The sequence below is a fragment of the Nomascus leucogenys genome, chromosome 19, assembly GCF_006542625.1.
Source record: "Nomascus leucogenys isolate Asia chromosome 19, Asia_NLE_v1, whole genome shotgun sequence".
Lineage (NCBI taxonomy): Eukaryota > Metazoa > Chordata > Mammalia > Primates > Hylobatidae > Nomascus > Nomascus leucogenys.
Window position 1 is genome coordinate 37,395,022 of NC_044399.1, and position 14,378 is coordinate 37,409,399.

At 55.8% G+C, this 14,378-nt stretch overlaps 1 protein-coding gene across 13 annotated transcripts in view; it reads left to right on the top strand.

Annotated features, from left to right (window-relative positions):
- The window catches only part of MYO18A (myosin XVIIIA), a 123,775-nt gene that overhangs the window by 63,069 nt on the left and 46,328 nt on the right, over positions 1-14,378 (top strand). For 7 of the 13 annotated variants that reach the window (XM_030799392.1, XM_030799399.1, XM_030799391.1 and 4 more), the window contains 6 exons: positions 9,465-9,500; positions 11,896-11,983; positions 12,192-12,298; positions 12,426-12,602; positions 12,938-13,151; positions 13,403-13,545. In XM_030799392.1, the coding sequence (XP_030655252.1) occupies positions 9,465-9,500; positions 11,896-11,983; positions 12,192-12,298; positions 12,426-12,602; positions 12,938-13,151; positions 13,403-13,545 (765 nt within the window). Of the gene's footprint in view, positions 1-3,768; positions 3,785-5,592; positions 6,286-8,182; positions 8,258-9,464; positions 9,501-9,533; positions 9,609-11,895; positions 11,984-12,191; positions 12,299-12,425; positions 12,603-12,937; positions 13,152-13,402; positions 13,546-14,378 lie in introns of those variants that run through there. The other 6 variants (XM_030799395.1, XM_030799400.1, XM_030799402.1 and 3 more) reach the window with 4 other exon arrangements.

Sequence of the window (14,378 nt, forward strand, 5' to 3'; positions counted from 1 at the left end):
AGAGGCTGCAGTGCGCCGAGATGGCACCATTGCACTTCAGCCTGGGCTACAGAGTGAGACTGCGTCTCAAAAAATAAAAATAAAAAAATAAAAACAAAGCACACAGCTTCCAAAAGTAGGGAGTGCTATCTTCTGTGCCTACTTTCCTTCATTTTCCTTTAATATTTTATTCCTTACTCCAATGCCCTTTTGAGTTTTGTAATCCTTCCTCCTCCGCTCCATCCCTCCTTTCCCCTTGTTGCCCACAGCATTTATCCTGGCAGGTTCTGGCCTTTAGGAAGACTCTGAGACACTGAGAGACCCTGCCCCTCATTTCTTCTCTGACCCAGGGTACAGGTTACCTTCAGCGCCATGGCCTTTTCATCAAGGTTCGCCTTCTGGGAGCAAAAGGAAAGTTGGATTTTAAAATCTTTATGTTTTTCCTGTGTGCTTGGCATGTTGTATCTGCAGACAGGAGAATGGCTTGTGGGAGAGGGAGCTTTGGAAGCTAGAGATGGACTGGGGCATGTGTGTATAATTGGGGGTGGCAGGGAGAATGACAGGGGCTGGTGAACTCCCTATTCTGGCTGGATGGGCTCCTGCACTGAGTCATGCTCCTCCCCTAAGCCCCACCTCTGGTAAGGTGAGCTGCCTTTTGTCCTGCTGGTGTCCCTCTGGGTTAACCCCTCCACACCCTTCCCACCACCCTGCTGCCTTGACTCACCCCTGGAACGTGGGCTGCTGTGGAGGGACCGCTGGAACTGGGTCTCCCTGATCCTGGGGGCTGCAGTGGGTAGGAGGACAAGGGGCCAAGGGTGGGGAGTCAGGCCAGTTGGCCACCTGGGTCCAGAGGGTGATTCAGGCCGCAGACTTGGGACTGCCTGTGTGTGTGCCTTTATGCGTGTGCATAGTCCCCAGCTGGGCAGTGACCTACAACAGCCAGAGCCCTTCTGGTGGGGGAGGGAGCAGTGAGTCAGCCTGATGCTAAATCCAGAGCTGAGCTCAGAGCTGGGCCCAGTGTTTCAGACACTTGAGGGGCACCCAGTGTTTTCCCCAATGCCACACCTTGGGCCAGACATTTGGGGTCCCAAACTTGAGCCACTGGAGGGAGGACAGATTTGGAACTGGTGAAGAACACAGAGTGGACTTGGAATCTGGGCCACCCCGGCACCCAAGTTAACAGCACTGCATGCAGTAATGCGTGTGTCTGTGTGGTTTGCGAACACTTGTCCTCCCACTAACCTGTGTGCCCCGGAACTACTGCATGGTGTGATCCCTGGGGCAACAAGGGGGGGAGTGATGGCTTGGTGGGGGGCAGCAGGCACAGACCTAGACCCTGCCACTCTTCCTCACTCTGTCCACCAGTCCCTCCCTTCCCTTTCTCTGCTCTGATTCCAATTCTTAAAGAAGTAGGCTCCATTCTGGTGAATATTTGCCATTTCCCCTCGTCCTTGGCATTGTGAGCTAACTATGAAGATTGAGCCCGTTGCAGATAGCTCTGTGGACAAGATGCAGCTTTAAAACTGCAGCGGCCATCACGCCAGCCAGTGCCCCTGGCACTGCTAATTTGAGCTCAAAATTAGCCATAGACCCTGGTTAAAATTGGAGAATCCCCCCAAGTGGATCATGTAAATGATTCTGGATGTTTCTAAGGATTTTTTCCCTTAGGAATCAAGTACTTCTTGCCATGCTCCTACCCACATTGTGCTGGGAAGGAGGGGCACGCTGAGGAGGAGGTAGGGTTGGTAACAGGGCTGTCTTTTTCCTGTGGTCCTAGGTGACACGGGAAAGAGGAGAAATTAAATCCACTAGGACTGCCTGAGCTTTTGGAGGGAGAGATACTGGTGAGGGGAAAGGAGAAGACTCTTTTAAACTTGAGGCCTGGCCCCTCTGAGTCTGTTGTGAGCCAGTTTCTGAACTGAAGGAACCTTCAGAGCTTCCACATCATCTGCCCTTTTTCCAGATGTGTGATGGTATCTGCTGTTTCCACGACTCCACTCCTCCCCTCTGACTCAGGCCAGCCAGCTCCTGGGCTCCAGCACAAACCCCTGGCCACAGTGTCCAGAGCTTAGGCATCTTTCCTTCCTCCATACCCCACCCCTAACTTCAGGGTTGCCTCCCTCGGCTGCGTGGTTGGCAGTTTTGTGGGTCTGAGGTTGAGAAAATATCTGGCCTCCTGAATCTCCGCCTCTGCCCCACTCCCTGTCTCCAGCAAGAGCTCAGCTGAGCTGGGGGAATTGTGCAGGATCAAGAAGCAAGCCAGAGCCAGCCCGATAGGGGCCAACATTCACTCTACTCTAAAAGCTGCTGGCCCACAGGTACCCACACTGGGTTACTTTTACCTCCTCAGTCACTAGATCAGGGGCTTTTTGTTCAAACCACTTCTTGCCTGAGCTGGGGATGACTCTTGTAGTTTGGATGAGTTAAATTAGCTGGATTTTCCCATCCGCCACGTAACCAAAGCCACGATGGTGCTGTGGGTGGACCTCTTTAGACAGCCCCCAAAGTGAGCAAAGTGGCTGGTTGCTGAGGGCAAGGGTACTTGGCTTTTGCCCCCACAGAATCTTCATTCTTGAAGTCATCACTGAACAGTTCTGATTCTAGGATAGGATAGCTCTTGCCCAGCTCTCCTAGCCCCGGTATTCCTAAAGACTCAGGAGTTCCATCTCTTAGGGTGAGGGAGACCCCTTGAATGTTCTCTCCCTGTGCTTTTAGTGCTGGGTCTCCCAGCCTTGACCTGCCAGTGACTTCTTCATCTGCTCCCTCAGGTTAAAGAGGAGGACAAAACTCTGCCAAAGCCTGGCTCTCCTGGCAAGGAGGAAGGGGCTGTAAGTGCATCCCTGAGTTCTCTGAGGCGTGCGTGCCTGCGTGCTTGCGTGTGTGCATGTGTGTGCGCGTGCGTGTGTGTGGGCGTGTGTGTGTTTGCCCCTGCACCCGCTAGCCCTGGACTAGCCTGTGAGACAGCTCCATGGAGTAGGTGGGGATTGCAGGGGGCCCCTTCCTGTGTGGCTCAGCTGGAGAGAATTCTAGTAAAGGGGAAGAAAGTACAGTGTGTGTGATGCCAGCTTCAGGTGTGTGAAGGAGATGGCCAAGGTGCTTTGGGGACCTCCCCTAACCTTCTCCCCAATCCCCTTAAGTTGCCTCCCTTTGGTTCTAGTTTCCTGAACCCTTTGGGCCTGGAGAGGCTTGGGTGGGCAAACTCTTAGGTCAGGGAGCGTCGAATGAGAGCTCAGCTGTTGGGATTCTTCAGCCTGCTCTGGGTGGCACAAGGCAAAGGCATGGAGGGACTTCGCTGCAGTCACTGCTGTCTCTTCCAAGACCCTGTCAGCTGCTTGGTGCAGGTGACCTGGAGGCAGGCTCCAGCTACTCACTGCCTCCAGCCCCAGTGCATTGGGATAAAGACCCTGAATAAACCTGGACTCTCCTAAGGCAAGAGAGGAGAATTGGTTTCTGAACATCCAAGTTTAGAGATGTGTAGTTAGGAGAGGGCAGCTGGTAGCACAGGGGGCAGGAGTGCCCAGGGCTCTGGGGCAAAGCTGGATCACAACACAGATTCTTACTTCATTACCCCAGATGGTGCCTGTCCTGGCTCCCCGCACTTCCTTGGTCAATTTGATTAGCCAAGCACTGTGGCTTCCACCTGATCTGCAAACAATCCTGGAAAGCCAACCTGTGATTTGAAAGGGTTGTGTGTGTGTGTGAGGGAGAGGCCTCAGAGTTGCCCAGAATTTATTTTATTTTATTTTTTTGCAAAACCTACATGTAAAGTGCTTGGAAGAGTGCCATGGCCCATAGTAAGTACTGTGTAAGTCTTACCAATTACCGTCATCATTGTCATCATCGTCATCATTTTCTTTCTTTTTTTTTTTTGAGACAGGGTCTTACTCTGTCACCCAGGCTGGAATGCAGTGGTGCCATCTCAGCTCACTGCAACCTCTGCCTCCCAGGCTCAAGTCATCCTCCCACCTCAGCCTCCTGAGTAGCGTAGCTGGGACTATAGGCACACACCATCAAGCCTGGCTACTTTTTGTATTTTTTGTAGAAACAGTTTCACCATGTTGCCCAGGCTGGTGTTGAACTCCTGAGCTCAAGCAATCTCCCTGCCTTGGCCTCCCAAAGTGCTAGGATTACAGGCATGAGCCACCACACCTGGCCCATCGTCATCACCTTAATGATGGAAGGGGGATGGGAGGAAAGCCAGAAGAGGGAGGGGAGGAGTGTAGGATCCAATGGGTAGGGCCACTGGCCAACTCTGCAGTGCCCTGGCATGCCATTGAGCACTCTTGGCCTAAGAGGTTGAGAAAGAGGCACCTTCAAGCCCTTACTCTCTCTATCCCTTCAGCACAACCAACCTGTAACCAGGGCCTAGATTAAGGCCCTTGGCTCAGCTCTGCTCAAAAGATGGAGCAACTTCTCCTTGTGGCATCCAGAGGCAGCAGCTCCCAGGTGTGCCTGCTGTGAGCATCTTCCTGCATCCAAGCAAGCATGGGCAGGTGGGCCTTCACGGAGCCCAGTGCCCATATGTGTTCTAGAACCAAGATCATTGTTTTGGGCAACAAGGACTCACGCACAGCTCAGCTGGTGACAGAGCTCTGCCTGGCCAACAAGGAGACCCCAGGTTGCCCTTGCGCCACTCAGGCAATGGGGCTGGCTTTATGGGAAACTCTATCCTGCCGTTAGCCAGCCTGGCCTTCCAGTGGCAGTCCCTTGGGACCCAGACAGTTAGCAGCAGTGTGTGGGGGAAGGGTGGGTGCACCAGCTAGAGTATACCAGTCTGCTCCAGGGAAGAATGGAGCTGAGGCTGCTTGAGTGCTTAACCCTTTGTGGGCTATACACACACTCTGGGAGCTAGGGGGTCGCCAATCCCTTGAGAGGTTTGCAGGAGGAAAACTGCAAAGAGACTGGCAGAAAGCAGGCTGAAGTGGAAGCTTCCTGGGCCCTTGCTGGGCTCCACAGTGCTTGAGGACATAGGTGAAGGGCAGACAGTGGCCACAGATGAGGGACGCTGTGAGGAGGAGGCCTGGCATGTCTTGGGGCCAGGAAGAGCTCCCTGATCATTTTTTCCTTCAGGATGGGTAGGCTCTTGGTCTGACTGCCCGGAAAACAGGTGATGGAAGGACCAAGGACCACAAAGGGCGGGAAGCCCTGGAGTTAGGCCTGGGATTGGTGGTAGGAATGGAGGTGGGACTCGGCTGTTTGCCCTCTCCATGCTCCATCTCTGCTGCGTCTGGGCTGTGAGGCAGTGGGCTCGCCTAGATGGGGAGTTGGTTGCTGCCCTAACACAAAGCCAGTAACCCCAGAGCACCTCATAGGCCTCTGTGCCGGCATCTCACAGGTCCATGCTAAGTCTGGGGATAGACAGCAGGTGACAGTAGTACCTGATTGTGCTGATTGTGCTTTGTGGGAAAGAAGCCAAACTCTTAGCTGCAATTGTCCTATCTGGAAGATGCAAAGTGGGCTTCCTGGAGTAGCCTCGTGGAGCCATGTGTTGCTTCGTAGATGAATGGGAGATCTGTTCCAGGGCGTGAGGCCACACCTTCTTATTCCCTCTGCATGGGATGGGCAGGGCTGCAGGGGTGATGCTAATGTCTACCTGTATTTGTATGACTGTAGCTAGAGGGCAGCTCAAAGGAAGGCAGTGGCCCATCTAGGAGTCCTCAGCCTCCCACCAGCCCGATACCCCCAGAGACTTCCCAGAGAGCCAAGAGCCCTGCACCCACACTCGCCATAAACGGCCTGGGAGCTGCCACAGCAGAAGGCCTAAGCGAAGAGGCCCAGGGCCTGTCCCGGAAGCGGGTGGCAAATGCAATGAGGAAGGTGGTGAGTAAGGTGCTGCCCGGCGAGGAGCTTGGGAATGCCAAGGAGACCCCAGGCAGAGGAGTCAAGTCCCCTGAGCACCCGCCTCGAAGCAAGAGGGGAGAAAAGGCAGCTTCTAGTCCCAAGCCGCCACCGCCTCCCCCACCTCCCCCTGCTCCGCCTAAGCCTGAAGTGAAGAAGGAGGCAGCCAAGGATGAGCTCTCCCTGGGCCTGCGGAGCCTGATGTCTCGGGGCAGGAGCAAGGAGCACAAGGCCCGTGGCAAGCAGTCTCCTGGGAAGGGGGAGAAGCCCTCCAGCCGGGAGCCAGGCTCCCCAGACTGGGTGGACTCCCCAGATAAAGCAGGATCCCCAGCCAAGCCTGAAGCCCCAGAGAAGCAGCGCTCCCCAGCCCCACCGGAAGAGCTGGCGGCCCCAGGCTCCACCGGCCCAAAGTCAGACCTCACTGGAGAGCAGCAGTCCAAGTCACCAGTCCCTGGTGTGAAGCAGGAGGTACAAGAGTGTGTCACTAACCACTCCTGCCCCTCACCACCCTCGCTCAAGGGCCAGGCACCCTCACAGCCGGCTTCCCCAAGCCACCTCAACGAACCCCGCATGACCGAGAGGCTGGGCCCAGGGTTGTGTGCTGACGGCAGGGGCTGCATGGCTTTCCCTAACCTAGTGCGGACCCTGCAGTTGCCTGGGCTCTGGCCTGGCGGCTGGGATGGAAACTGCTAACCAGCATGCTGGCCTTGCCATGGGAGTCAGGGCCTGGTCCCAGCTACATGGCGCCAGCTTGAGGCCTGAGACCCAAAGCCGAGAATCAGAGTCTCAGCAGATCAGTTCCGGGCGGAAAGACTGTTTTCTCAAGTCAGGGGTCTGGGCTTGCATTCCCAGCCACTCATCCACTGGGACCTCAGCAAAGTCCCATCTCAGACTTCCTCTGTGGAGTGGGGATAATACAGGTCCAAAATCTCTTCTCTGATACCCTGGGTGTGGCAGTATTTTGGAAATTAGTAATCTTTGTATTTGAGTGCCATACAGTATACATGATGAGCAACAACGTGTAACAAACATTAACATTTCCAAAGCAAAATCTATGAATATTCATACTACAGGGGCATAGAGGATAAACTGCCAGGTTTTGCCGCCAAAATAGTTAAGAAAAATTTTTTGTTTTTCTTTAAAGTTTTGTTTGGGGGCTTTTGAGATTTTGGAATTGCAAATAAGGGTTAATAAGGGTTTTAAGTAGCCAGAAGATTAGAAATGATACAGATAATGCTCCAAGCCGGTCCCTGGCATGGTGGGTGCTCCATAAATGGTAGCGTTGATAGTGGTGCTAACAGTTGTTATTGATGCCCTCACTGCCATCACTGCCTTCTTTAGGCCTGGCCAGCATGACCTTCTGGCAACAGGACTCTTGAGGAGCCCTGTGCTTGGATGGCAGATGGGTACAGTGGGCCCCTTGGGATATAGGGACAACCCCATCTTCCCAGAAAGTGTTCTCTGGGTGGGGCAGGAGGCTGAGAAGCAGGAGGGAGGGTCAGCCCAGCCTCTTTCCCTTGGAAAGTGTTGCCTTCTTGGCTGGCCTCTGAGTTGGGGACAGTTTTCTTCAAGCTTCCCTTTTGTGGACCCTGCTGAGGCCTCCCAGGGTGTGGGGGAGGAGCATCAAGTTTTGCCACTACTTCCCTTGCTCATGCAGGCTCCTTCTGGCTGGAAGGAGAGGGGTCTGGAGGGTATGGGGGAACAGCCTGAGAGGCCTTGAGGCCCTCCCTGACTGTTACCTCCTGGAACCTGGGGAGCCTTGTTGCTCCCCATTCTTCTGGGCATTGCAGCACTTAAAGAAAAGCCAGCCGCCGCTTCCCTCACCCACCTGGCCCATTCTGAATCAGGGAAGTGCCTGTTCCTGCTCACCGGGAGGAGCTGGCATGGGCATTTTGGGCAGGGTACGGGCAGAACTGTTGTTCGCTCTGGGGAACCCATAAGCAGGTGGGGAGTGTCATGGTCCTGTTCCCGGGCGGCTGCCCTCCCTTCCCTCCGCCCTGTCCCTCCTCCCTGTCCCTCCTCCTCTCACAAGGGAGGAGTTGGGAGCTGAAACATGCCCTGACCTGGAGTTTAGCCACCTGTCACCTGGGCCTGGGGCAGGGTCCAGAGGGCATGTGGGATAATAGGGCCATTTGGTGCTCAAGATAGGCAGGTGGGAAGAAATAACCCCAGAACTCCCAGGCACTTGTTTTTTGTTTTTTTTTTTTTTCTAATATGATGGTTTAAAAACTCAGATTGCCACGCGGCTTGCTCCCTGGCCCTGCTCCCCTTCCCTGGTGGGTCCCAGTGGCTTCCTGGGCTGGGAGCTCTGCATGCTGTGGCCTCGCCATTTCTGGGCTGGGACTAATAGTGGTTTAACCTTTAGGCAGGAGCTGCCAAGGTCCAGCTGACCCCCGTGGAAGAGGCCCACCAGCGGCTGGAGAGGATCTTCACAGCTTCTGTAATGCCACTCTTGTGTGTGGGTCCCAGTCCCTGGCCGCCCTCTTCCTGAGGCTGGCGGCAGGACCCTGTGTGTGTCCGTAGGCGCGCTGACCATGAAGGTGGCTCCGTGGCAGCCTGTGGGCCCTCATGTTGTGCTCTCTCCTAAAGAAATGAGAGAAGTGCTCTGGGGAGAGTGGTTCCTCCAGAGAGCCCAAAGTCCTGTGCATGTGGGAGGGCGCCCCTCCTCGCTCAGGGCCCAGTCCCTTTCTCTGGCCACATGGTCCTGCCTCGAGGACACGTGTTGGTGTCAGGGCCTGACACCGGGTGGTAAGGAAGGGTGCTGTCGCTATTTTTGATGCCCTGGCTCTCCAGACCCAGGTGGGGCCTGATAACTCCTTGCCCATTTCTAACCGGTAACATCCAAGTCCTGGTTGACTCGCCTTCCTCCCCAGAAAGGCTTTTCAGGGCTTTAAGTAACCAGAGAGGTCACGGCTGGCTACAGGGTTTGCCCACAGTGCCTTGGCTCTTGGGCAGCTGTCAAGTGGTCCCCAAGTTGGATCTAGATGGGGTCGGTGTGCCTGGCTGGCAGAGGTGGGAGTGCTATAGGGTGCGTCGGGGTTGAGGAAGAGATTCTAGACTGGAAGCTTCTGGGAGCTGTGTTCTATGAGAGGTGCAGGGTGACAGCTCTGAACGCAGCCCGTGGCCTGGGGAGTGGCACCCTTGGGCTGTGTTAGAAGGCAAGGAACAGCTCTGTGCTCGTGGCCACAGGGGAGCTAGGCTGAGAAATGCCCTGGAGATAAGGCAAGAGGCTGGCAGGGGGCCCAGGCCTTGGGTGTGGTGAGGTGGCCTGGCCTGGTAGACACACAGAAGAGGGAGTCTGATTCAGAATAGACCGGATGGCCAGCCCAGGAGAGACTGCAGCCAGAGGCAGAGTGGCAGACCCCTGCCCGGGCCACTGGGAATGACTTAGAGGAGCATCTTCTCTGAGAGGCCTGATGGTCACTAGTGTCTCTTCACCTTCCTGGCCTCTCCTTGACTGGGTGCAGTTCACCTGCTCAGGCCAGCTCCCAGGTCCTGGCACCAAGCTCCCCCACCTTCACCCCGAGCCTTGGACAACTAGAGAGTGCCGGCCCACTTGACTCAGGAGCACTTGCTAAAGGGGGCGTGCCAGTGGTCTGCTTATCTTCACCCTTCTTCTCTCTCTCTCCTTTGCTTGCTGTCGGTAGCTGGACTCTGAGGCCGCCTCTCGTGCCCACAGCCAGGTAGGGTGCTCTCCCCCGACTCAGGAGCCCTCCGCTCCCTCCGGTGACCACTCAGCGCCCCCAGCCTGCACCTGGGCTGGCGTCTGTGCTTGGGCCTCCTGCTGGAGTGTAAGGCCTCTTTCCCCTCCAGGCTCACACCCTGTGTCTGGGAGGACCCCAGCGGGAGGTAGTGCCGGGAGCTTGAGATGGTGCAGCTCTGTGTCAGGCCCCTGGGGAGCATCTAGACCAAGTGTCACCCTTCAAGTTGGGCCCATGTGGCATATGGTTCTCAGCCACTGGATCCCAAGGGGGGCCTGGTTGAGTTCTAGGTGTTTCAACTATGCTCACTCTGGAGGGAGAAAGCTGAAAAGCTGGAATCTCTGCCCTCTTCCCAGCCCATGCCTGAACATGAGACATTCTCTGTCTCCACCTCCTGGCCAAAGTGAGAAACCCATTTTCAGATGAGCTTTAAAGGAGTTAGTTACAGGCTATGATGTCACCTTCTTCATCAGTCCCCAAATACCTGGCCCATAGAAGGTGCCTATTCAACACAAAGGTCTCCCCTGTCTTATGTGATTTGAAAAAAATATATATATACAACATGGTAATTTTTTTTTTTTTTTGAGACAGAGTCTCGCTCTGTCGCCCAGGCTGGAGTGCAGTGGCGCAATCTCGGCTCACTGCAAGCTCCATCTCCTGGGTTCATGCCATTCTCCTGCCTCAGCCTCCCGAGTAGCTGGGACTACAGGTGCCTGCCACCATGCCCGGCTAATTTTTTGTATTTTTAGTGGAGACGGGGTTTCACCGTGTTAGCCAGGATGGTCTCGATCTCCTGACCTCGTGATCCACCCGCCCCAGCCTCCCAAAGTGCTGTGATTACAGGCGTGAGCCGCCGCCCCCGGCCATGATTTTTATAGTTATAGTTCTTCAGATATAAAGAACTAGCCTTTTTAATGTCCTCACTTAACACACCAAAATGTTGCCAGCCACGTGGTGATCCTCCTATTCAGAGTTATTTCATGGGTCCATGAAACCCAGAGATCTGGGAGCCACTGGTGCAGCCCAGCCCTCCTACTCCAATCTGGGGAAGGGCGATCCAGCACTGGAGGGATCTGTCTAAAGCCAGAAGCCAGCCTGAGAGGAGAGCCCACATCTCCTTTACTTTCAACTCCAAGAAATGTGACAAAGAACATACTTCTTATGTTTTCTTATCTTTTCCTGATTTCTCACCCAGGGGGTCAGGACCCAGGCAGTGTCCATGCTTGGGCCTCAGGTTTCAGGCTGATTGTGCCTCACAGCTGGGGCCCTCTGAGAGTGTAGGGGCTTGGGCTAACCTGAGGGTGGGTCCATGCCACTGGGGTGCCCATCCCCCACCCACGGCACGGGACGACCTTGCTGCCATTTCGCCCACACACAACAAGAGGAGCCCAATGGGAGTCCCTTGTCTGTTTCCCCAGCTCCCCCAGACACTGTTTCTTCCCAGTTCAAGTGTCCTTCTTAGAGGGTGCCAGGTTTGACAGCCCCACACCCTGTCAGTACCTGTGAACGCTTATGTCCGAGTTGGTGACCTCCTGAGGCCTCTGGGGGCTCCTAGCCCCTTTACACCACTCCTGTGCCTGTCTGTATAATGTGTAAGCCTCTCCCTGTGTTTGACAGAGCAGGGCAGGGCTGCCCCTACCCCCATATCTCTGGCCGCACTGCCTCGTGCCTTTGTGTGGCATTAGCGTGTCCACTAGGTCTGTGTGACGGGTCTTTGCTGACGGTGGCATGGAGAAGGAGCAGGGAGGCTGGTGTGTGCACCTGGGCACTGTCCCCCACCCGGGTAGAGCACCCTCTGGAGGGGAGGGCCAGGGCTAAGGCCAGGGCTCCCAGCCCACCTGTCATTCTGTACTTCGAAGTCCGGGCGACTCCCCACTGAGATCTGAGGACATGCCCTCTCCCAGCTTGGCAAAGGAGGCCCTATCATTTGGATGAAGGGAGAAGCTGGGCATGGAAGATCCCAGTAGCTGTGGCTAGGGTCTAGGGCCTTGGACTCAGGACACTGATCTCCTGGGCTTGACAGGGTGGAGGGGCAGAGGGTGGCTGAGGGAGAACCTGGTGATTTGCTTTCCTGGGGTCTCCTCTCTCCTGGGCACAAGCTCCCTGTGTCCTTGTCTTGCCAGACCCTCACTGATGGTATGGTCCCTAGCCTTTGTGTCCTGTCTTCAGGGCTCCTTAGAGCCACCCCTGCCTCCTAGCTTCCCCCCACTCTTTCCCGGACACCTCTGATGTCCCTGTGTTCTGTGTCTGTCACCTAACTCATTCCTTGCCCAGTGGCTTGTCTCAAAGCCCATGCCCTCACTCATCTCCCTTCTACGGCTGTCGTTGTCCCTGTCTTCCATAGCAGGGCCTGTTTATTCTTCTCTCTCTCTGACAGGCGAAAACAGAAGAACAGATTGCAGCGGAGGAGGCCTGGAATGAGACGGAGAAGGTGTGGCTGGTCCATAGGGACGGCTTCTCACTGGGTGAGTCTCGGAGGGTCCGGGGCCACATGTCAGGACTCACTGGTCTCAGGGCTGGGCAGCAAATGTGCCTTCTGCATCTGGTGAGGGCTGAGCAGTGAGCAAGGAGAGGCTGGTGATGCAGTGGGGAGGAGGGTAGGACCGAGGAGTTCCCAAGTGGAGTAGCAGAGGCTTCCCAGGCCCATCCCAGCTGTCTGTCCCTCCCCTGCAGCCAGTCAACTCAAATCCGAGGAGCTCAACTTGCCTGAGGGGAAGGTGCGTGTGAAGCTGGACCACGATGGGGCCATCCTGGATGTGGACGAGGATGACGTGGAGAAGGTGGGCAGGGGGCTGGGTGGGGGGAGGAGGCTCAGGAGTGCACTGGGCAGGGCAGGCCAGGCCCATCCTCTGGCAGTGGAGATGGGCTCTGCTGCTCCAGTGCCCACCCGCCTGTCCTCCCACACAGGCTAATGCTCCCTCCTGCGACCGTCTGGAGGATCTGGCCTCACTGGTGTACCTCAATGAGTCCAGCGTCCTGCACACCTTGCGCCAGCGCTATGGCGCTAGCCTGCTGCACACGTATGCTGGCCCCAGCCTGCTGGTTCTTGGCCCCCGTGGGGCCCCTGCTGTGTACTCTGAGAAGGTGCAGCACCCTCAAGGCTACCCTGCAGACTCCTGGTCCCACCCCCTGCCCTGGCTCTCTGTCCTTCCCCTGTGGCATCCCACTGGGCTCCTGTCCACTCTCACAGTTGACCTTGGGAAGAGGAGTCATTTCAAGAGATGGGGGACAGGACCTCCCCACAACCTTTGATGGAGTCCAGGACTTAGCGTCTGCATTTCCATGCACAGCGTTGGCCTTGGAATCCCTGGGCACTACAGGAGGGAAAATCCAGAAAGATGTGGACCTTGGGGGTGAGGGTTGTCTTAATGGGATCAGCTAAGAGCCAACCCCTTCTCTCCCTTGCTCTCCTGCCTAAGGTGATGCACATGTTCAAGGGGTGTCGGCGGGAGGACATGGCACCCCACATCTATGCAGTGGCCCAGACCGCATACAGGGCGATGCTGATGAGCCGTCAGGACCAGTCGATCATCCTCCTGGGCAGTAGTGGCAGTGGCAAGACCACCAGCTGCCAGCATCTGGTGCAGTACCTGGCCACCATTGCGGGCATCAGCGGGAACAAGGTGTTTTCTGGTGAGGCAAGGACAACGGAGAAAACTGAAAGTGGGATGAGGGGAGGAGAGGGATGAGGGTTCAGAGGCTGAGAGAGCACCCTCTTAAGTGCCAGATCTTTTTCTCCCTGGCCTTTCCATCCCCCTGAAACTCCTCTGTCCATGGGCAGTTCTGGTCTGAATGGCCCCAAGCCTTCATACCTCTGGAGCTCCTAGCTGGGGGATAAGCTGCCCCTGGCTTTCCTGATGTCCCCTTGGGCCTGTATTCTGCAGTGGAGAAGTGGCAGGCTCTGTACACCCTCCTGGAAGCCTTTGGGAACAGCCCCACCATCATGAATGGCAATGCCACCCGCTTCTCCCAGATCCTCTCCCTGGACTTTGACCAAGCTGGCCAGGTGGCCTCAGCCTCCATTCAGGTGAGAGTGCTGCCCAGGACTCGGGGTAGTAGGACACAGGCCACATGATTTCATGACCTAGAAGTCAGGCTGTCTCCCATGCCTCATTTTCCTGGGATTCTACCCCAACAAAATTGACCCAGGCATGGGCAGGGTTGGCCCGTGCTATCCAGAGGCATCACCATTCTGCCCTCAGGGCCTCCTGCCCTGGATGGGGCCCAGTCCAGCTTTCTGCCCAGTTCCCTTCACTCTCCCAACCCTGGGGTTGTCCTCACTCTACTGCTGGGCCTCAGCCTTACACCCACTTTCTGAGATTCATGCTCGGGGCTTCTCTCGGGCCGATTTCACCCAGCAGAGCACTGGCTTGTCAGTAAAGTAAGGCCCAGCCAAGGCTGATTCCCTCCCATGCTAAATACCTCACCACAAGCTCCCATTTCCAGAAGGCAGGCACCTGGGGGTTGGGCAGAGCAGCAGGGCCCCTTTGGGAGCTGGGCCTGTCTTCTTCCACCTCATTCTGGTTTCTGTCCCCCATTTGATCCTAGAGGGATCTGGTATCTGATTGAGCACCTTGGGAATAAGATGCACCTGCTTAATTGAGCCAGATGTGGTAGTGCATGCCTGTGGTCCCAGCTACTTGGGAGGCTGAAATGGGAGGGTCACTTGAGCCTGGGAGGTTGAGGCTGCAGCGAGCTGTGATTGCGCCACTGCACTCCAGCCTGGGCAACAGAGTGAGACCCTATCTTAAAAAAAAAAAAAAGAATTAAAAGACAAGATGCACGTTGGGTGCAGTGGCTCACGCCTGTAATCCTAGCACTTTTGGAGGCTGAGGTGGGTGGATCACCTGAGGTAAGGAG